We start from the raw sequence: 25,287 nt of genomic DNA on the forward strand, positions 1-25,287 counted from the left end.
TTAGGGCGGCAGATTTAGAGGGGCGGCAAATTTAGCCCAAATTTGTTATTATCTTATAGAAATTTAAAAAAACTTATAATTATATGTATACACAATACGTCCGTAATCCGTATACTCGTCACTACATAGCGGGTTGGAAAAATAATATAGTAAGTGACAGAAATATCACCTACTTTATAATCATACTAATAGGGGAAAAAACCGATGTAACGAGGACGGTAGAAAACAAATCCTAAATGGTGCAAAAAAAATAGGAATAACAAAAATTGAATAGCCTACTAGCGGCAGATTTGTAAATCCACCAAGTTCTTTTGACATAACATGCGTTTAGGATATGGTTTTTCTGTCCAACCAGTACTAAGGATGTTTTCCATTTTTATACAGAACAGATTTTTCATCATTCATAGCAATATGATTCAGTATACGTTAATTTGTGTGCCTAGTTAATAAGTTTAATTTTTTTTTGTTTTTCTACATAATCAGATTGTTTTTACTTTTAGCGCTTTTTGATATAAAATGGACTAAATATAATTACAAATATAATTTTACTACATACGTTGAAGGCTACTACTTACTACTCGTACTGGTCAAACGGTACTCAATATATTGAAAGTGCCGCAAGTGTCTTTAGGTGGCTTCCTTGTAGGCACAGAGGTTTCACTCCCTGGTGCTCAGACCATCAAAATCCTCACGTTATATTTAACGGATCGACGACCTAAATAGCTTCAAATGATCTTTTTGGCCGATGTACGACAGAATGGAAACGATACGTTAAGAAATTGTCATAACATTTTCATAGCGCAGGTAATTTCAATTAAAAAAAAAAACATTTAGTGTATTAAATAAAGATGATATAAACACTTAATATGAACTGGATACCGCCCCCAAAAGATTGTTTTTGTATCGTAATTCGTAAAACAAACGGAATGATGGAGAGTAGAATATCCACAAGAGGCAGATAAATAAGAATAAACAGCAGGTGACGGGCACTAAGTACCCATTGATAAGCCTGAAATAAAATTGAATTTTTATACGATTGAAAAGTAATTAATAGAAAATAATAATATATAAAAATGCAAAACCGGAAGGTAGGTAGTGTAAATAGTCTATATAAATGGATTTCATTGATAATAATAATTAAAAAGTTACGAGAATTCGGTTTCGATTTCTACGAATTTCAGTCCATAGAAGAATTCCGCGTTTTCAGTTTCGGCTGTTTTCGTGAATTGTCCGCCTGCGATCGTCTTTACTCGGGCACGTGTATCATACTCGTAATAATATAAAACATATGTTTCGGCAATCGGCTATCGTTTCAGCATAGGCAACATGCACATGACCTTCAATTTGGTTCGGACGTTATGAACTGTCATACCGCTTATTGTGAGTCAGAAGGAGTAAGAAAAAATATTTTTAAATATATAAAAAAAAGCGACACGACTTCCGGTGGTGGTATAAATATAAGTTTTAAATGTAAAAATCAATTTATTATTTTTCTAATTAAGTTTGGAATAAAAAATATTCTTTATGGTTTTATTCATTTATTCCTTAATGTGAAAATTTAAATAGGACATTACAATTATGTCAATAACATAAAATCTTAGTCAATTTTTCTTAATATAATTAAAGTAAGATATATTTAAATTATATAAGATATATTTACTGAAAAGAAAGAACCTAAAAAGGCAAGAATCCTTGCATAAGAAAAAATGAAGCTCCATGGCGACGGCGACGAGGAATGAAAGAGATAGAGAACGTTACGTTAGTCATTTTTAGATGTACCTTTAGTGTTGAATGTTGTAATAAAAAAAATTATAGTTTTCTTAATTTTATGGAATTTATAAGATTTACGTTCATTTTATGTTCTCGACAAACTTTTTTACAAGTTTAGTGACTTTGAGGAGATGGAGTCGCCGCCTTCGTTTTCTACTCATTCCGAGGCGCCTCCGCTGAGCGAAGACAGTGGTCTGCTGATTACAAGTGGCTCGTTTTCTAGTGATTCCGCGAGTGGATGGCATCATATTGCATCCGAGGTAAGTTATATCTCTGATGCGTCATAATAAATATTACAATAAATTTCTTACTTTACTTACTTCTTAGTGATTTAAAAAGTTTTTGCGTAATTTAAGTACAAAGATCATTATTATCAAGGTAGCAGAAGTGTTTACGTTTTCGTTTTTACAACTTTCATAACTTTATTGTTGCTGTATTACAATATTGTTTACATTGGTGTTTAGGTTATAAATAGACTCACATGGGCAGGACGCATAAGTTCGAAACAACAACAATAAGTGCCAATCGATATTTAGTCTCTTAATATTCACTTAGCCTATTATAGTAATTTACAAAAAAATAAATGTACCAAATTAATGACATTACATTATAATTTTAAATTTATTTTGTATTTATACATAGAACTAGCATGATTCAATTTATTTTATTTGCAATATATTTTTATATGATTAAACAACTGTGAACGAAACATTTTTTTCCAATATTTCTCATGAAAGTTTAAGGCATTCATTTAATTATTAACATACCTTTATTTGATATCAAAATTATCTTTTGCAAACTATTAGGTATATAAAATAAAAATGATTTAAATTTCAGCAAATTTGCCTCTGAGAATTTGTACAGCTATAAATACAGGTAAAATTTTTATAATTTCTGCTGCAATGTGACTGTTTCATTAAAGCTATTAATAATGCACTAAGTATCATTCAACAAACAAACACTTCATTTAACATATAATTTGCTAATAAGTTATCACATTTAATAATAATACTTAAATTAATAAAAAGATCAAAAATTTTATCATACCTTTTAGTCATAGATATCATTATTCAAGTGAGATCTTGTATCAATCTTCTAAACTTGCTATTTTAATGACCTGAAGTCGATAAGTTTTTAAAGAATTTATAAAAGTGAACAATCATTAATTTTCCTCATTGAAATAAATCAATGTATAAAATTTTAAAAATAAATATTCTGTCTTGAGTATAAACCTAAGAAAATTTACAGAAATTTTTATTCGTCAGTACTTTGTGCAAATATAATGCTTGACACTAATACTACTAACTTTAATAAATAAACCAATAGAAATCTCATTTTTATTTATTTATGTTATTTTAACTTTATGACCTAGCTGTATATAATTTAATTGATAAATTCCCCATGGTTTATAAATTACAATGCATATGCAATATCTGTACATACCTTTATTAGTATAGTCGGTGATAAATGCTTGCTACAGCGAATTTTCTATGTGCAAAGCCAGTTTCATGTGTTGTACGAGTATTATTATAATTTACTAAATGTGTTTAAATATTAATTAGCAAATTTAATAATTGAAGTTTTAGTTTGCATGTATTAACTTATGAAGCCGCTATTATCATAATTAACATCATATTGTCGATAGCGAAAGGGCATACTTTAATGTGAAACATACTCTCTAGATATGAATAAAAATATTATTAATAGATGGCATTTAAGAATTTGCTTAATGTTTACTAACTAAATGAAAATTGAATATCATAATGTGCACTTATTATCTATAATACATTTCCACTTATCATTTACAATTTTATTATCTTATGCTTTGTTTTTCTTTTGTTGATTATTTGTTTTCAATTGCTTTTTGTCAAGTTTTGATAGTTCTATTGTGATAGTCATACTAATATAGATAATTAATAGGTTCAATTATTTATATTTTTATTTAACTTATTTTAAAATTTTCTGAAGAAGCTCTAAGTCTGACATAAAATAGTCTTTGTCTGCCAACCGAAAGCATCCAAAAAATACTTGTATTGTTATAATCTGGTGTGAAGGGCAAGTGATCCAGATTAATTACCAGTGCGAGATACGCAACATCCCAGGTCACACGGTTGGCAGAGCATTTGTAATATTGGTGTTAATTGGCTTACTGAATGCCCACAGCATCGCCAATATCTATAAACCGAAGTTACTAATTAGTAAACATAATCGATATAATTCTCAATATTCGATTACAAATTTAACGAATTATTCTTTATTAAAATCGAATTTCAAACGATAGAAAACCGATTTTATATAGAAGTCTCTGTAATTGCTTTAGCGCCTCTTAATTCGCACTATTCGATTTCGTAATATTTCGAATTTACATGCATTAATTTTGTGTGATATCATATGAATACATTGTAATTAAATTAATAAAGTCTAATTGAAGTCTCTATTTATCTCGAAAGACGAAATGTTATCGTATGAATAATTAACAGTACCATTCAGGCTGGTAAAATATCTACGATAATAATAATACAATAATCCGTCATTGGTGTAAAAGTTGCCTTTGTATAAGGACATTGGAGTTTCCCGGAACGACAGCTTTTGATTATAGCCGTTCCCGACGATATAGTTGGTTATTTAACTCAGCGCATATACATCGATGCTCTTTGATATGCAGTTGCAAGAGAGCGATTTCGATGAGCGGTCGTTGTCGCTCTGCGAGTCGACGGAGCCTTCGGAACGCATGTGCGGTGATTTTTTTAATACAGTGAAGAAAGGACCAGGGAAAGTCATCGTCACTGCCATCGAACCTCCACCTGAATTTCAGGTAGGTAACGTACTTTCCTAAAAATTTTAAATACTTTAAGGGAACTTTTCAATTTTAAAAGTTTATCGAGTGCGTGGTGTTTTTTTTTTTTAAGTGTTTAAGAATAACGACTCTAAAAACGGTTTTATATGATTTTATTTACCGATATCGGATTATTTATTTGTCATCGGGAAGGCGCGATCGCAAAAATGTTCTTTGGTAGTAGCTTAATAATCTTGAAAGTTTCTATAATTTACTTTTGAGTTTAAAAAATAAACGAGATAAATGGAAATGTATTGTTTCAGGATAATCCAGATACAAGTGTAGATTGTGTACCCGCATTCGTGGGCTCACCAATTAAATGTTTGGCTGTGTGCGTGCCTCCATCTGTTGTTTTTACCAATAATATTAATAAATCAAAATCATCGAGCTTAGAAGTTGCAATGACCACTAGCCACGTTTCGCCGCTGTATCCGAGGAAATTAAAACCAGAGTCGCTTTACGAACGCAGGCAATGTCTCAATCACCGATTCGCGAGTCCGAGACTTTTACATCTCAGTCCCTGTCGAATCAATAGACCTTCTTCTAGGAATTCTCTATCCTCACGCCTTTCCAGTAGTCATAATTCCCTCGTAACCCAGTTTCAAGCGGACGACTCCAGTTTCATTACGCAGGCTATATCGCACGACACGCTGTCTGCAAAAACTTCCGACATCACAGACATGTACAATGTCCCTTTCGACAGTGATATCTATGCTGTTCCCATTGATATGGTTCGGCCTAGTCACAGTAATGTAAGAGGCAAGGGGAAAAAGCCGCAGAGGAATAATAGGAGGCGTGGGAAGAGCAGTTCTCAGAGCACCAGTTTCAGTAGCGTCGCGCCCGACAGAGGCTACAAGTCTAAGGAAACGAGGCATAGGGATACCAAAACAAAAAGGCATAGCTTGCCGAGTTCGTCTTGCAAGAAGAACGTCACCGACTCGGATACTGACTCACTCCATTTGACTTTACGTGAGATGAGGAAGTATCTTCATACCTTGTACTCAAGTTCCAGCGATTCCGAATGTCGAAACACAATTAATAAGAAGAGCAACACAATAATAACGAACGTTGGAATCCATATGCGACACGCCAATAAAGATACTGGCACCGCCGTATTCCTAAAAGAGAGTAACGACATATCCAGAACGGTGGAAACGAACAACAACCATAAGAAAGCGAATAAGAATACATTGAGTATGAATTCCAAGAATAAAAAGCATAAAGAAAATATTCCAAAGGATTGTAGTATTATAGAAGAGAATAAAGATAAAGGGAAAAAGGGGAATCAGGGTACGAAGGTGAAGATGTCTCCGGTTCGGATGCTATCGATGAATTTGAAGCAAAGTTTCTGCAACCTATTTCGGTGGCGGAAGTCGAGTGACAGTGATAGTGTGGAGAGAATCGGAAGGGAATCTCCCCCGGCGGCTGTCCGCAGAGCCCTTCCGCCGCTGCCGCAGTCTCCGCACCCATCGAACTCCCGCCGCTCAGCCAACGAAGAGGACACAATCATGGACTTTGCAACTTCGATCCAGAGAGTTAAGGATGTAAGTATTGTCACATTATCAAATTACCTGTGCTTTTTGCGAAGCAGATAGATAGATAGAGAGCTGAGATGGCCCCGTGGTTAGAACGCGTGCATCTTAACCGATGATTGCGGGTTCAAACCCAGGCAAGCACCACTATATATATGTGCTTAATTGTGTTTATAATTCATCTCGTGCTCGGCGGTGAAGGAAAACATCGTGAGGAAACCTGCATGTGTCTAATTTCATCGAAATTCTGCCACATGTGCATTCCACCAACCCGCATTGGAACAGCGTGGTGGAATACGTTCCAAACCCTCTCCTTAATGGAAGAGGAGGCCTTATCTCAGCAGTGGGAAATTTATAGGCTGTTACCTTACCTTACCTGTGCTTTTTGTAGGTCAACGAATTGCCTTTATTGATTCTAAATTTACAACATGTAACGTAAATTAATAAATCATTTTCATTCCGCGATCTAATATCAAGTCTGAAAACATGTACGCGCTCTGTTATAAATCCATTAAATCTTTTCAATTTTAAATTAAAATTGCCTTTACGACGGCTTAAATTTAAGCCCATAAAGCATAAAAACCCCACAAAAGATCCACAGTGTACAGAAGAATATCAATGTGATCCACTTTCATCCGATATAATCGGATTGAAGGGCATCGCTAACAAAGCTTATAGGCGAACTTCGTTCCGTTCGTATCTGTATGTATTTGTTGTTCCTAGAATTTTGGAAGTAACAACTAGCTTAACGGTCACCTATTCAACTCTCAAACCTAAATAAAAATTCGACAAATAAATTGACGATTGACCGTACGCAAAATATCATAATTAACTTAATTAACAAATTAGAGCAGTACGCCTTGCAATCTCTAAATGGGGCTTTGGTTCCATTACTAATGAAAATGGCAATTACGAAAATTGTAAATTGCCGAATGTTTTGGTTTCTAAACACTAAACATTCGGCCAAAGCGGTATTTTCAATCAATTATCTAAACAGACTTTTAGTTTTGTTCACGTACGTATAGTGTAATATAAAATCGATTCCGTTTTAATGAATACGATTCCGGTAACTCCAGTTTTTCAAACAAACGGGCTAATGAATTGCAAATTATAACAAAAGTTCAGTCAATCTGCAAAGTCGCGGATTCCCTAATGGCTTTATTCTCTATGCATAACATCGCAGTCCTTTTTTTCAATAATAAATATAAGGACGGGGCTTTTTTTAGTATGGATGGTATTGGGGACCGATTTCGGTTGAAGCTGCGGAGAAGATACTCTCCAACGAGCCTGATGGGTCTTTCATAGTTCGGGACAGCAGCGACGACCACTATATCTTCACACTCACCTTTAAACTCAACGGCCTGAGACACGTCAGGATAGAACACGATCAGGGTAAGTGTTAATTGGAATAATTTTCAATCACATTTATTTTTACATTTTGAACGACAATTTATTCTTAATTTAGAATGATACAATTCAAGTTTAGTAACTGAACTGATGTCTGAATCACATTATATGGCGAGTTCTAGTTGCAATTTGTAACAAGATTCATGTCGCACGGCGGAAGACAGCAGTGGTAACTCTATTACAAACAAAGAACTTTTACGGTTTCCTGGGAAGGCCGATTATACTCGATTCATAATATATCATTTTAATTGCTACAATTTTGCTTTGACTAATATAGTCAGCAGTAAAAAAAGGATATTTAAATTCTTTTCCGTTACAAAGAAAATCCTCGAGAAGGTATTTAATTAAATGATTCGTAACATCAACGTAAAACAGAGCTTTTACATAAAGTTGTATCCTTTGTATTATTGAGTACAAGGTAACTAACGTAAAGTAAATTCCAAGTGAAGACCTTTAATCGCCACGTGTTCGGAACAATAACACCCGAAGTCTCGTAATATGACTTTTATATTCGTCCGTTGTAAAAAGGATGTCGCCGGAACTCAGTACAAACAAACCCGAATAAAATTCATCTATAACTTTGCAAAGTAAGCCTTTTCATTGTACGTATTCGTGGAAAGTAAAACGTTTAATTGACAATACATCCAATATCGCACTTTGGCGCCCAATTTGGCGCAAAGATATGCGCCTGCCATGTTTTGTCCGCAACGCTTGCTCTTTTGCATTTTCGTTTAGTTTATAAGAGCCAACGGCCCAACCGTGATCTGGTAATCTCTTTGCCCAATCTTGCCCCTTAAATTTATTTTAGCAAAATTTTTACTCTGTCAGTAAATTGATAACACTCTGGATATTTGATAAGATTTCGATCCGAACGATGGGATGTTACGCAAATAGTTTGCCAATTAATTGGAAGCGGTTTCAAATGCAATTAAAGTCTTTCTCACGTTACAAGTACTCAAATTTACTTATTTGAAATAAGACGTGTTTTGGTATCTCTTTGATCGCATTAGTCGTTCAGTTGAATTTGTTGACAAATAGCTTTCCGCTTTCACTTGCATTTAAAATAAATGTATCATTCGTATTACAATTCTTAAAAAAATATCATATATTCAGTATATATAGAGATATTGTAAAATAATAAAATCACGAAAAGTTAGACTTGTCGCACAAATTTTTTAATAATAACATATTGAAATGGTTCTTGTTTGTAAACCAGACTCATTTGTCTCATCTTATCATTGAAAGCAAATGGATACCTGAAATATAAGTCTTGCATTTCATCATCAATATCGTCCGATGCAGATTGCGTTAGAAGCACGTCATCGTGCGTTACCGAGAGAAATTTGAACTAATAAATTGAACAGTTCCATCATTTCAACGGTATCCATGCTCCATAGGCAACCTCGGAGCTAATTTGGCTATTGCAAGTTTGAGCTGCAATCACTCTTATGCTATAACAGGAGCTTCCAAATTCATTGTTGGTGAGCTTGCCTTTGAACTAGATGGTAGGGTAAATGTATTGTTTTGAAATTTTTTTGAAAAAACGTCCTTCTGCCTACTGAGCTAACATTTAAATGATGGCTTAGGACTGAGGGCTTAAACCGGGGACAGTAGTCTTAAGGGTGACAATGCTTAATTCGTGCTTAATTATTATTTAATTCTTCTCGTGTTCGGCGATAAACGAGTACATCGTTAGGAAACCTTTAATCTGGCTTACCAATATGTTTTGAGACGATGTATCTGTGCCGTGGTCTTTGCCACGTTGCGGTAAATCTTATTTTGCTTTGATACAACAACAACAATTGATAATAACAGTATTATTTTTAATAATTGTATTTGTTTATTAAACGTCTCCCTAAATATTGGTATGGTTAAGGTACATTCCACTAAATATATAGAATATTTTTTAAAAATTGGATTAACATCCAATAGCATCGAAAAAGAGTTATACATTTGAACATTTATTATTAGTTATTGTAGAATGTCGATTAAAAATTAAAATCTAGTAGATTTTATAAGACGTTTTTTAAGAAATGACGCGTTTCCATACCCTTTGCGTTTGTGTGCTGGCATTGAATGAAGCGCGACGTTTTGTAGTAACTACTCATTCTCCGAAAAAAATTATAGTGTTTGATAGAAATGTTTATGCTTACTGGTTTGATTATTACTGTTTTATGAAGCTTAAATAGATATATGATAAGGACATCAACTCATATAGTTCAATGACACAAAAAATAAAAATAAATTAAAAAGAATTTTTTTAAATTAAGAATTGAAATAAAATTATATTCATCGTACGAATTAAAACCGTCTTCAACTGAATATTTGCAAAAAGCCTTCTCCAAGATGTCCGGAAGCACGTCAAAAAGGCTTAAAATAGTTATTACACTTAGGGGACACCCCTGGCATTCACAAATTGAATTTTGTTGGAATGGCATGAATACGTTTTCATAATTTGGATTGACTTTTTTTTTAAATTACACTTACATAATAAAAATCTCATACATATATATTGTTATAATTCCTGTAAAAGTATAGTTTTTACATAAATAGTCATAATTCATAAAATATATTTTCGTTACTTGTAAATATGGTTGAACTGTAAACAATACGCAGCATTTATAAGACAATAGTTTGATAGTTAAGACCTCACCTCTCTCGTGCATGTAATTAGGCACTGGCGCCTCATTACCGGCGTCGGTAGAATATCTGGCGGATAGTACCTAACTAGAGGCAATACTGTGTACGCGTTTTTTAATAAAAGGCTTAGTAGAAAACACGAATTTTAATTAAAACGGTATTCCAATTACGTAAATAGTTATAATAATTCATGGCGTATTTACATATATTTTTTAAATGGATACTCTGTCGCGATTGCCAAGTGGCTAAAACATGTCAAACTTAGTCGAATGTTGTGGGTTCAAATCGAGTGAGGGAGAGAAGTGTTCGAATTTGAAACACTATGAAGAAAATTTGTATGACTAAGCTGCATTCATACATAACAAGTCCTCGTAGTCCCAGTAGTGGGACATTTACAAAGCTGACGCTTTATTTCTAACCGTATTTATGTCAACCGATTAACAAATGACCGCCGTAATCCATTAAAGACGTACTAGTAACACAATGACTTCGATTAATAATCTTCCTTTCAATAGGCTATCGATTATTATCAGGTGTTAGCAATAATCACTTATATCGTCGGCTTATCGCGTTGTCCGAGGCCTTCCGGGACAAACATCAATTAGGTTATGTCGTGTCCGAATAAAAATATCTGTGCCAATGGCGTATGTTTAATAAACAAAACGTATATTTTAATTACAAAATCAGATAATCAGAGGTTTGATATCAATTCAAACTAAATTGCCTTGTTTTTGCAAAAAAATATATATAAGTTGATGAATATTGTTTCAAGCAGTCGAATCTGAAGGCATTTCTTGCAATGAGAAAATAAGAAAAATATAAATATTCTCACTCCCGGAAGAGTCGCTAATTAAAGAAAATTTTAAAGCAGTGAAAAACTTTTAATTGCAATAGATTTTCTTAAGAATTTTTTAATCATTTCTTACTTCGGAGCAAGGGTCTAGACGTGTTTTTTTTATTTATATCAAATTTTTGAATTACACGCTACGCGGAGTTGTGTTTTTTACACTTAGCAATTACGTCCTATTCTTAATGTAAAACTTCATCGTTTCTCGGCTATCGGCGTCACTTATTCAATTTAATTACGGCCGGTGAATACAAAATTGACCACAAATCTCCAAAATAGAATGATGTTGACGGTTTGTTTTCGTATCGGTTTACCGAACTGTAAATGGAGCGTAATTAAGCAGCGTTCATTAGTGCAATTCCCACTTTGTATGTTCAAATACCATCAATGTTAGGGACTACGTTTAACCGTGCCTCGGTCTATTCGCATTACAATTTCGTGTAACACGCGCCAAGTATGCCTAAACGATTCTGATTTGATGTAAATGTTCCCAATGAACATAATTCGAATTTAATGACTAAAGTCGATCGTACGATATTTGATTTCAATGAATTTTCTTTAACGTGCTTTTTTTTTCTACAATTTGTTGTATTTTGATTTCTTTGAATCACAAACGTTTTCAGATATTATGCATATATTATATATATAAAGCTTCCTCTTGGAGAACTCTATTTATTAAAAAAATACCGCATCAAATACCGTGGAGTATGTAGTGAACGATCCTCGTAGTGCTTCGGTCGACTCATTTATGTTTAGGTAGGATTAAGGTCCTCTGTACATACAAAAGCCTCCAATGAAACTGAATTCGACGTAGTTATAGTTATTTCAATATATAAGAAGACGCTCCCCACTATTGTAGCGAAGGGAATGCGCGGTTTGAGGGGGGCGAGCATAAGTCTCGGGAGGACGACCATTGTTGTATTCGGGTAGTTTAGTTCATGTTGCAGCGGCGCTTGAGACATCAGGAAAGTTGCTTTACATATTTATACGTTTTTTTTGTTAATATATATGGAACGGATTATTTTTAAAAGGCAGCAATTTTGAAATATTAATTGTGTTATGTACACGAATGTTTTATGACAGTTAATACGTTTTCTTCTTTGCAAGATATATGAATATCGAAAATGTAAGGTTTAGTGATAAGAGCAGTAAATAATAATTAGGCCAAAAAATAAATCGTTACGCTCTGAACAGGCTGATGAAGTGTCTCAACCATAATGTTTTACCTCTTTATTTTTTTTTTTATATAATAAAAATAGATTTTTTATTCGTCCGCGATAATTTTTTACCATATATTGTTATAGCCAAATTTACTCTTTGTTACATCAGCTTACTACCACTGATAGGTCCGTCAAAACGGTTCAGCTTTTCCAGAGATAAATAGGTATATATGCACGTAGTGAGTAGTGGTATTACAAACAGACGTAAAAATAAAAAATAAAATAATATTTCAATGGGTCTTATCAACCGCTATATAAGTATGTATACTTAATAAACGCAATGTTGATCAAAATTTTACTTCAATAACTTGTATTTCTATGAATCTTTGAAACCCTGAATGGTGAAGTCTCGGCTGATACATATTAATAAAATAGAAGACGAGTATTTAAATGACTTTGATCTGAATACATATTATGTAAATCAAATACATATATAATACAAAATAAAATCATAGTAGATTTCATTTTGTACTTATTATGTCAGTATCGTCAATAGAAAAATTTTATTAATACCTGGTCACACATTGAATGCAAGCGTGCACGGGATTCCAATCTTTTGTTATCATTTTCCGCTCCTATTATTTTTTTTTTTACATTCAATCGATTTACAATGTGCCCCGTATTTAATATTGTTGTATCATGACATACATTATGAGCTGAGATGGCCAACTGGTTAGAACGCGTGCATCTTAACCGATGATTGCGGGTTCAAACCCAGGCAAGCACCACTACATATATGTGCCTAATTTGTTGTTATAATTCATCTCGTGCTCGGCGGTGAAAAAAAACATCGTGAGGAAACCTGTATGTGTCTAATTTCAAATTGTCTAAATTCTGCCACATGTGCATTCCACCAACCCGCATTGGAACAGCGTGGTGGAATATGTTCCAAGCCCTCTCCTTAATGGAAGAGGAGGCCTTATCGCAGCAGTGAGAATTTTTTTTAAGACATACATTTCATTCAACAGTGTCGTAAATATAATTATAAATGTTCTATGATTATCAATTTAGTTTTTGATGATTTTCGTGTGTCACAAAATAGACGTCCACAGAAAGTTAACTAATCAATTTTGCTGGTGGCAGGTGTTAATCGTGTTTGAATGTCATTATTATGGGTCCTATTACTATGCTATACTTTAATATTATCCGCTCATTGTATACTTTACAGGCAAGTAGCAATTCTTAGTATTGTTGTGTTCCGGTTTGAATGGTGAATGTTCTACAGGCACAAGGGACATGACATATCAATCACAAACAATATTGGGCACATTACGGATATAAGGCATGTTAATCAGTAACCATCAGGTGGCTCAATTGACCGCCTACCTATGCCATAAAAATAAAACGTTAAGGACGTAGGTAGCTAAAACATGTTTTCATTATCATAATAAATAAATTCAATGCATATTTAATGCATTTATTCTTTACACTCGAGAGGCTTAAATTGATACTATTATTTATATTTTAAATAAATATTAATAATACTACGAAATATTACACATGAAATAGATAACATCGTTGTTTAATTTCGGAAATATGTACTAGAGCATATGTCTAAAACAATATGATCCTATTTGTTATTCATCATGTGTGCGTCTGGCCATATACCAGCTCTGTACATAACAATAGTTATTACAGTAGCAATGTAACATTAAAATCAAATATGATACTGTCTTTGACGAACACCGTGTATAGCGTTCAAGATGCTTTGTTATAAACGTACTAGTTGTTAAATAATTATAGTCTTTAGATTTATATAGAGCCGTAAATGTAAACTTTAGTATGTAGACTCCGATATTGTATACGTGCCGATGTTTTGTTACACAACACAAACAAACTAAACGAAAACATACACTATACCAATTTTATGAACTTTTGCTTTCAAAGTATGTACATCAAAAATCGTAATCCGTTGATCTTAAGTGCAAAAAGCGAGCGGCGGACGGGTAAGCATTGAAAATATAGCAAGAAGCACAGCCAACGTGCGATATAAAACAAGGCAAGAAATATATTTGAAATTCGAGTCATAATAGTGTAGCTACAGCCACAAGAGACTTAACACCGTAGTACAACCTTGGTGGCGCATCAGCGAAGTCAGAAACGGTTATTATTTTTTACAGCGCCATTGTGTATGGGCGGTGGTGACCACTAATCATCAGGTGGCCCATTTTGTTGTCCTAAATAAATCATAATAAAAGTTACATTAACAGAAGACAAAAGTTTACAAAGATATTATATACGACTATTTATTATCATACGTAGGAATATATAACGATTGTAAAAGTAATTTATAATTCTTAATATTTGTTTATATTATAATTACCATCTTATTTTATATTTTATACTGGCAATATTCACGTTTTCCGAATTTCGAATAACGAGCTTAAATCGAATGATTAATCATTTATTTTAAAAATAATTATTCCCACGTTGAACAAAAAAAAAAACAACACATGGAATTTTGTTAAATACGTGCGCTGTGATTTATTAATATTGTTAACGTTTTGTCGTTTGCAGGCCGTAATTTACACTTTTCCTTTAATTATGTCAGTATATCCATATATCTATTTGTCACTCGCTGTTCTGCATGGGAGCTACGTGCATGAAATTTGCAAGTTGATGCTTCGAATAGAACCGTCCGTGATATTTATTAAAAGGAAAAAGAAAATCTTTTTAAGTTCCCTTATTGAAACGTGAGGGTGAATTTTTTCGCGCACTCAAACGTGTAGGATATCATTAGACTAGTCATTTCGAATGAAATTGAGGTTCCATTTGCTTAACACTTTTCATTTTGAAATTGCGTTTGCGAGAAATTAAGATTAAATTTAATTTGTAACACGTTCGTCGTCTATTTAATTTATCATGCGCATACCGAGCGATGCATTTACAATGTTTATTTGTTTATATATAATTATACAAACACTTACCTTCGGTTCCATGTCACGAGTGTGGGTGGTAGGTTTCGCGTTGCACGATATAAAACGACCTTTTGCGTTTTGCGAGCTACTAAATAATTCTATTTCGTACGCGAATATTTGGTACATTTAATAGCATTCATGTTTAAAAATCGAATCGACAAATGTGAATAAATAATGTCAGCGAACTAACATTAAACATGATATAATGATTTTCCTTTTGTAACATAATACCACAAAATTTTCATTGGAATTGTTTGAAGTCAGACGAAATTATATGTTTTGTGCTGTTTACTAGTAGACTTGATAAAAATATCATTTAAGATTCTCAAATGTAACATTAATAAAGTTTCAGTGATGTTTTATAAAGTACAATTTCAACCTTGCACCATTTTTCAGATGTTAAATAAACAACACCTGGAATACAGCATATGTTCAACTAAACATTTGCTAAAGATAGGAACATTTAAAAATGAAAACTATGACGTATCTAAAGTCACGTAGAACTACGTAAAGCTGGACATTCGAGTATAACGGAGCGTATTGGAAATATTTATTTTATTCGGCACAAAACGGAATTTCAATGTAACGCTATTTCAGGAATTCATACTCAATAAATACGAGGTGAAAAATATTTTCATTCATATTCAATCAAACCATCTAACGAAAATAACAACGAATGCAACATATTTACACGTCTATATGGTAATATTAAGTAACGAAACTTTGAAAATCAGATCCGTCTGTACGTAATACGTGCATAGTTTAAAATAATAGTAGATACATCACATGAAACCATAGCATTCTTTCATAGTGAGTACACTTTGTCAAAAAAAAAAACATAATTATTGGTAACATACAAGAATTAAATTTCTTAGTTACAAGTCACAAGACAGTGACAGAAAAAAATTTGAATTTAATTCTAGATCTTTTTAATTTCTACATATAGTCATGTCTGGATCACACGAGACTTGACCGTGTGAAATTAACGAATATTTTTCTTTCTTTCATTATTCGTTCGTTTCTGAGATTAACAAATTATCAAGCTCACTGTTATGTGGTCACGTTATAAAACGAATGATAACTTTTATAATAAATTCTGGCATAGTTGAATGATTTAGCAAACTAAACTAAAATTTACCTTACAAACCTCTATTTTAGGATTATGTCAGAGGAAACTATTTGATTCAAAGCGTGTTAGACTAAATCAAATTAGCTTCGGATAGACTTGCTTACTTCAAGCATTTATTACATTATGAAAGCGAGAGCTAAAACCTCAACCGCGGCTACTCACAACTTAGTTTCAATAGGAAGACTAAACTCGTTCTGTACATGAGCAGATTTACTCCGGAAATAATGCCAATTGAACGCATTTTCATTCGCTAAAATTGGATATGAATGCGTTGGTTTTCTAACTTTTGTATAACAATATATTATTTTATCGAGTGCAGTGTGTGCATTGCATTCATAGTTTTCTTTAGTTATCTGTGGTTATGTATGTGTGTGTAAAAGCTACTTGGCCTTTTAAATTATATTTTGATAGTTTATCTTGCTAAAAAAAATACAAATCTATCTGTAATGTAATCTGTTTTATGCATTCCTTTTACAAAGTAAAGATAATTATGAATAATGAAAAAGTATTTAGGACAAAGAAATAACTTTATTAAAACTGTCTCTCAAAATGTCTTTGTGAGAATGATTGAAACACGTTGATTTTAATGAAACTCCGCACATTGTTGTATGTAAAATAAACGTAATAGTTGGTCAATATTACTCTCAATGGTGCAGAGAATGCAGGCTCGATCTCATTATAAATAAGCCTTAATTAGTCCAAGATGCAAGTTTTCTCTGAAACGTCTGTATTCATAATAGAGGTGAACTATTCTAGGAAACACTGACATCGAGTCTAATACGTTTTGACCAAGCTATTTTCGTTCAGGATGAACCGGTTAATCCTTAAACCGGCGACGGAAAGTAGCATACATAATAAATGATGTAAACCAGATTCAAAGTATGTATTTATACCCTGCGAAGACCCAGTTGCCTATGCGGCAAAATTTGAATTAAATATTTTGTCTTTGTTTCCGATAATATCAGATAAATAATTGGTTGACCTTTCAGCTTTGACAATTTTAGATACGGGGTTTACCCCTGACCTTATAGATATTATTGATTCGTTCATAAAATTGGATATGAATAAATAATAATCGATTCTCTTTTTAGTTTAGCTCGACAGCAGACAGTTTTATTTTTACACTTGATCTAGAATTTGCATTGACACGTTTATAAAGTTTTGATGAGTAACTTTCCATTACTATGCAAAGATTTCCTCGTCTCTATTAGACTTTATTGCAGGTTAACGATATGCAAACATTAGAATTTCATCGAAAACCGGCAGATTTCCTGTGGTTCTTATTAACGATGTTTTTCTTCAGTGCAGACTGAACTTTGCCTGAGATGAATTGTAAACACAAATTGCGATTTTAAAACTTATACGCCGCCGCCGTTCGTTGATTGAGGTTTATTGAATTTATTTATCGTACAAATAAAATTAAAAGTATGGGGTAGTCACGTAATTTGCCGTACTGTCCGATATAATTATAGTCACGACGAAGGGGTATTCTATAGTATTGTATTATTAACAAGATGTCTTTATTTATATTTTCGTTTTATTCTGTACGTATCGTATAATATTTGAAAAAATATTTAGTTCTGGGATGGAATTAAGTTGTAATTTCGACTAGTTTTGATTATAATTAGTTATTAACTTGACACGTGATTAATATACGATTAACGATACCAGTCGTAGATCGAGTACTATTGGACGAAGAATTATAGAATATTTTTTGTGTATTTACCCCGCGATACCTTTTCTTGTCACAAAAACACCGACACCTTCTTGACACCGACTCCAAATATAGCAATAATTATAACTACAGTATATAATCTTAGATCGACTTTTAAGTAGTCTAATACTTTTCATTTCATTTTACTTAGGAGGACTCTAAAAACATGTTAAATACGCAATTATTTTTATTACATTTTAGTGCATATTCATTTGTTGTAAAATAGTGTTTTGTTTGAAGTCGGTTTTTCTTTTTGTTAAAATTTTTATTTATTGTATCTAGACCCAGGGATTGATTTGGAACTTGATTTCGGAACATTCGGTGAAGCATCAGTAATTACACTAAATCGATTAGTGGAGATATAATTGAAAAGGAATCAACATATTAACAAAGTATTCATTTCAGGTAACTTCTGCTTCGGGGGCTGTACGATGTTCAAAGCGCAGACTATTGTGGAATTCATAGAGAACGCAGTGGAGACGTCGCGCAGTGGCCGCTATCTATTCTTCTTGAACCTACGCCCAGTGCTGGGACCCGTCAGAGTACAACTTCTGTATCCCGTATCCCGATTTAAGCGCGTGCAGAGCTTGCAACATATGTGCAGGTAAATATATTTAGTATTAATATCGATTTCTTCCAATAGATTATTAACGTGATCAAACGATTGCAGATTTGCGTTCACAGATAATATATTCATTGTATTGATCAAATTTACATATTACATAATAGTGTCGTTGAGTACGTGATAAATATATCTTAATTTAACAATTTTCCTGTTACATCTGACTTATGTTTATTGTTTGACTACTTGGACTGTTAAAAGGATATTTTCGTGATATAATTTTCGGACCACAACAATCTATCGTCTGTCTAAGTAAAACTAAACACGTCTCCTTTAATAAAGGTAAATTTAACTCACACCATCACTAATGTGACAATTTGGAAATCGATTTTTCTATCTGTCAAATCGTTATGTGATAGTATGCGTGGAGTTTTTTCTAGAGATAATATAAAATGTAAAGGATATTTTTTTATACATTTAGTTTTTTTTTGCGGCGGTTTAATGCAGCTATTTATTTCGATATGCCTCAGAGTCAGTTACATGTTTCAATATTATCCGTTAATAATAATTATTAAAGTGTACATAAAAGCCTTCACTTAAATATTTAATGTTTGATGTATTATTTATGTTTGTTGGCGTTCACGTGCGATGTGCAGGAGGCCACATTTGCTATGTTTTATTTAAACTGCAGAGCTCTCTTTATAATGAGAGGTTCAGAGTATAGTCCGCGTGATGTTTCCTTCACCGCTGAGCACGGTATGAAAATTCAATGATGTGGAGTTATTTTAAGAAACCCTGCCACGCTGATATGATACTAACCTAACCTAACACTGGCTAATAAACACTTAAATTCTGAGGCTTAATAAACGTTAAAGGTTGTAATGCTCACTTATTGATAGGGCTTTGTGAAAGACCGTATAAGCAGATACCACTATCTCGTCAGATATTTCTACCGCCAAGCACCAATACTGAATATTTTTGTGTTCCGTTGAGTCCAGTCCGTTGAGTCCAGAAGCAAAGCCAAACCGCTTACTATCAGTTTTATAAGAGCTGTTCAATTTCTTACAAGTAACAAGACTGTGTAATAATGACAAAGGATTATACCTTTTAAACATTTTGAACACGTCACCGTTAATGTTACCAGTGTATAATAATGCTTGGCAGAATATCGCTTGTTAGTTTCTTATTTAATTATACCACGCTGCTGCAATTGAACTATTAACCTTATTTGCAATATTTGAGTTGTTTGGTGATGACCGTATCATATATCATATTTCTGAATTCAAAAATCGAATTCTATGTATGTTTGTCATCACATGCAGTGGCGGATTTACAAATCTGCCGCTAGTAGGCTATTAAATTTTTGCCGCCCCTAATTTTTTTTTGCATCATTTATAATTTGTTGTTGTTGTTGTATCGTCCTCATTACATCGGTTTTTTTCCCATTATTAGTATGGTAATACTATAAACTAGATGATATTTCAGTCAGTTACTAGTATATTTATATATATTCCAACCGGCTATGTAGTGACGAGTATTCGGATTACGGACGTTATGTGTATACACAGAATTATAAGTATTTTTTTTATTTCTGTAAGATAACAACAAATTTCGGCTAAATTTGCCGCCCCTCTAAACCTGCCGCCCTAGGCTCCAGCCTACTTAGCCTATTGGTAAATCCGCCACTGATCCTGTGTATAGGATATGTATCTATAGGTAGATTTTTTTTTAATTTGTATTAGTGTTCTATCTCAGTGACATAACGACTATTGTAGTTTTTAAGTTTGATGAAGTTTTCGATTCTCATACTCATCAATATCAACAGACAAGGCCTTATAACCCGCAAAGTGAAATGAGCGATTTTTGTGAGTGACTCAACGTGGTATATAGTAAAAGTTTTCTAACGCGCCGGCTATTATGAGACGAATCGATAAACAACTCGTTTGTTTTTCGGCAAAAACAGGCGATCTTATGATCTTATGTCGATTCGAGTAATTATGTTATGTCATTCTAATTTTAAACGTGTATAGATTATAGACATTAAATTAACTACAAGCTATTAATAAATTAATTGCTTAAAAAATAATAAACAAAAATGAAGAAATTCATATTTTTACTTCGTATTATTTTGTATAATTAAAACATTTTGTTTTAAAGGAAACATTGAACATGAAATAATTTACAAATTGAAATTAATTTCGAAGATTAACTATTATATCGAAAACTGAAATGAGCGGTTTCTGTTTAATTTATTATAAAATGTATTAAAGTTTTAACGCATCATTACTGTACGAGAAATGAATATAATCAACTAGGCTAATTAATTGAATGATACGAGTTCAAAGCGAAATGTAAAAATATTTAGGCTTTCCGACCAATTGATTAATTATATTATTAGTATCGCGCGGACTATAAATAATAATATATCAAAAATTCGTGATATGTGCCATATTTGGTTTATATATTCAGTTTTAGATATAAAAGGTTTAGTAATATACACAGCTTAACCGTACGTTATGTAGAGCTTTAATAAAACCAAAACGATATGTTATTGGATTCCGTATCGATGCAATTAATTTAAACTCAGGCGGATTATATCGGAATCAGATTATTATTAATTAATGATCAGGAATTCAATGAAGATAAACAAATAAAAAGGTTTAGATTGTTCGTGGAATTTGTTCGAGATACGAGGTTTGATTTTGCAATTCAACACCGAGTTTCTTGTCTGCTTTTCCCAGTAGGATCAACATTCTGAGCCGGTAGTAGCTTCATGACAAACTGGCTGTACATACTTTGTGAATTAGAAAGGAAATAAAAGTCTTTTTAAATAAAGGTTTGAAGTATTTACACGAGTTATAACCAAGTATGAAATAAATGAAATAAAACTCTGGAAATAGTTCTGTTTTTATATTTATTTCTGGTTCGTAGAATGGTAAATATCATATGTTAGTATGCGTGCTCTTATTGTGTTACTTGTTGTATAACACTAGATTGAAATTAACAATTATTGAGAGTTTAAGTTTCCTCTTTGCCTTACGAAGTGTAGACTTGTGACGGAGTGGTTTAGTGCAGCATACTTTATACAAAGGTATATTAATACAATTTAGGGTACGGAAACTGTTCGGATACAAGCATGATACGCGGATGCTAGGGCACTAAAACTATTGGGATGTAATATGCTGTTGAAACGTCCTAATAAGTGATCAGTGTTATGCTAGTAATTTTAAATCTGGTACGATAGCGCGGTAATGGTATGAGGTATACTGGCCAGACTCCTTACCACTAACGGTAATCATTATCGTTTTCGATATTATCTACGGCAAATGCTCTTTTCTAAATTTTTTAAATATTAATAAATGAGTTTTTAATAGACAGTTTTCTGTATTAGGTTATTACGAACTAACGGACAGTAAGATAAAATTATAAAAAAATGTTGTTTCGGTATAAGTACCGTATATACATTTATATGAATTTAGTAAAAACAAATGTTATTTTAATATTACAAACAGACCCTCCAATTATATTATATGTATAGACTATAGATTTAATCGTGCTACATAAAAGAACTATGTAATCGTACTGTATCGTACATTATAATAGTACAATTAAATAGAAAACATTAGAGAAAAAAATATAATTTTAAAATAAAAATGAAGTTATTGAGTCAATTTAGTAAGATTATATTGTCACTGGTACTGAAAATTCATGCAAAACTTCAGCTCAATGTAGAACTTATTAAATATAAATTATACGTTAAATGCGTCAAAAAGTTTACAAGAAAATGTCTGGTATTCACAAAATAAAATACAAAAACTTCTCACAAAAGTTTGAACGCTGCGAAAGAGTCAAACCGTTCACGGTGTGAGATGGTTTTGAACTAAATAAAATAACAAAACATATTTTCCTTTATAATATTTTTGTTTATTTTATTCATATTTCATAGTATATATTACCCTGAACTCAATACTGATAGATCGGCGTAATAACTTTTCTAACCCTTCATATTGTTTTGTTATACAAATGGGTAGAATAGGCTTCAGTGACTTCCGTTCTCGTCTGAAAATTTTCTTCCTCTTACTTAGCTACGCTTTGGATTTTGACGCCAAATAAAAGATATTGGCGGTTAAATTTGGACGACAAACGGTTCGAACCCTTATGTGTGTAATGCAACCATCGTGACCTCCGATCTTGTTAACTAGCGGCCGTTGTCTTTCATACCTTTGAATATTTTACATTGTAAAAAAAACGCGTGTCACGATCACGATGACTTATTTTAATCTCGCTAACAACAAGCGTTATACAGAGACTATTATCAGTTATACTGTTTATTGTTCTCTTTTTTTATTGCTTATCAAATAATTTAAAGTCTTCTCAATAATGAAATCTGATTCGAAATCCTTTATTTGTTATAAAAGCTTTATATACAGAACTCCGTGCCTGTGCTTGAGATCATCTAGAGCCAAGTCTGACTGCATAAACAAGTCAGGCTCACCATAAAAATGTATCGCCATCAGAATTAACCGACATGTAAAATGATAATTAAACATCTACTGATTTGTCTTAATGCAATTGTGACGCTTACACGCATACAATATTATAAATTGTTCAAATATGGTAGCCACGATTAGGTCACATAATTTTATAAGAGCCCTCATTTTTCATGCAGCATGTAGCATTATGTTCTGAATTTTTGGATTGCATTGAGCACCAAATAGTATAATTGTCATGTAAATTCCAAGAGCATAAGCTGTGACATAAGCTTTTTTTGCAAACTGCGGGTTGCTGTGGTTTGCGGGTTTTGCAAACTATTTTGACACTTTTTATCACTACAGAAACTATTATCACCTAAGACTGCTGATGATTAAACTGCATAATTTATTCTTGTGAGAAACTCAGCACGTATTATATAAAAGAATTAGTAATTCAAACGAAATTCTTAGAATGTGTGTCACATTCTTTTGTCACGTTGAAAGCATTAAATAAAATAAAAAAAAAAAACTAAATTTCTATAACCACCAACAATATGATTGCAATTCACAATTCAAGATGATGATAAAAATGTCAAAGATTATCGAAGGTAATGCAAATTAGACAGAAATCGACATAAACGCAAACATTCCGTTGAATTAATCAACGTGCTAATAATGTTAGGCCGTCAAAATGAGAATTGACACACAACAAGCACATCGTTATGAATGTCCTTAACTAAGTTTACTCAATTTGCCATTCGTTACCTGTTACAAAGCAGTTACCGGGTATTTGTCGACGACAGGACATCTATTTCATATGTTTTAATATTGACGATTTATATATAAATAATAAATTCATGTGCTTAATTTGTGTCTGTGATTTGCCCTGTGCTCGATGTCGGATGAAATTCTGCCACATGAATATCTACCCAACTGCATCGGACTGGCATGGTGGAATAAGATTTACAATTTTTCCTGCTGCTGTTATATATTTAGAGGCTTTTATTTATTTATTAGCCTGCTGCTGCTCGCTGTTTAATTCGCGTTTTAGAAGTTGGTACTTAGGTGTTAGTCCTAAAATGTTATTACAGAACACAGGGGTTTAAGGCTTGATTCATATCAAATTTGATCAAATATGGTTCAGCAGTTTTGCTGAGAAATAGTCACAGTCAGATAGAGTTACTTTATCGTTTATAGGTGTTCGAAATTAATTAAATTAAAAAAAGATAATCTCACTATGTACTAATATTACAGTTGGGTTAAAATCATATCAACAAAATTAAATAATCATAATAACTTAAATGAAAAAATACAAGTGTCTTAAATACTACATTAAATTTTTATATTCTGTTAATAACAAAGTAATACATATTCAGTATACGTCTGTATAAATAATAAAACGTTTTACTAATAAAAGCGAGCTTAAAGTTTATCACAAAAAATGCTGAAGTACTCAAACTTAATTCAAAATAGTTCAGACTGACTGTGCTTTACACGTCTCACGAAAACCGGCTAGATTTATGAAATTCTTCCTACCCTTGAGTTACGCTCGAGAGCTTTCGCTGCATATTGTAAGTGATTTCCTTTGAAGATATCCTTAAATTGACGCCCGTTGAAATATTAAAATATATTCAAATGGAATATAATAAAACGTAATATCGTACCTGAAATACTGTCGAGAAATAATTGTACAGAAAAAGCCTTTTATTCCCTCCAACGAATTTAAATACGTGGATGGAAATATTTTATGAATACAAACTGAATTCATTGGACGACGTCAATCACAACTTGGACTTTTAAGACCTTTCTAACGATTTGCGTCGCTAGTTAACCGATAGGCGTACATGTAAAACCTCAACTGTGTGCCATAAAACGACGAAAAATATTATTCCATTTTCAAAAACCGTGTGTACAATTCTTGTGGTTTGATTTTTGTTTTAATTATTTTTTATTACATTTTTAGTAGAATTTTGTATTTGATTTGGCTAATAAACCAAAATATTATTATCCTTCGTATATATGTAATAATGATTGGAATGATTAATATATGAAATGTTATATTAACCGTCAGTAACAAATAGGAAATGATATGAAATTACAAACTGCGTGGATGTACGGAATGTACATCATAATTCCAGATGATTACTAAAGCGTCGCGTTATTGGTATAATTGCTAGTAAATGTTGTTATTAATTTATAATTGACTAGCGTTGCGACGCGATTTTCCTCTAGGTTAGTTT

At 32.6% G+C, this 25,287-nt stretch overlaps 1 protein-coding gene across 2 annotated transcripts in view; it reads left to right on the plus strand.

The window, feature by feature from the left end:
* The first annotated feature begins 1,764 nt into the window (after positions 1 to 1,764).
* LOC124542939 overlaps positions 1,765 to 25,287 on the plus strand; it is a 40,151-nt gene continuing 16,628 nt past the window's right edge. Inside the window, exons 1-6 of one of the 2 annotated variants that reach the window (XM_047120884.1) lie at positions 1,892 to 2,030; positions 2,608 to 2,646; positions 4,436 to 4,585; positions 4,870 to 6,150; positions 7,365 to 7,530; positions 18,419 to 18,617. In XM_047120884.1, the coding sequence (XP_046976840.1) occupies positions 4,502 to 4,585; positions 4,870 to 6,150; positions 7,365 to 7,530; positions 18,419 to 18,617 (1,730 nt within the window). In that variant the 5' untranslated portion in view covers positions 1,892 to 2,030; positions 2,608 to 2,646; positions 4,436 to 4,501. Of the gene's footprint in view, positions 2,031 to 2,607; positions 2,647 to 4,435; positions 4,586 to 4,869; positions 6,151 to 7,364; positions 7,531 to 18,418; positions 18,618 to 25,287 lie in introns of both variants that reach the window. The other variant, XM_047120883.1, reaches the window with a different exon arrangement.

Source organism: Vanessa cardui, chromosome Z (assembly GCF_905220365.1).
Source record: "Vanessa cardui chromosome Z, ilVanCard2.1, whole genome shotgun sequence".
Lineage (NCBI taxonomy): Eukaryota > Metazoa > Arthropoda > Insecta > Lepidoptera > Nymphalidae > Vanessa > Vanessa cardui.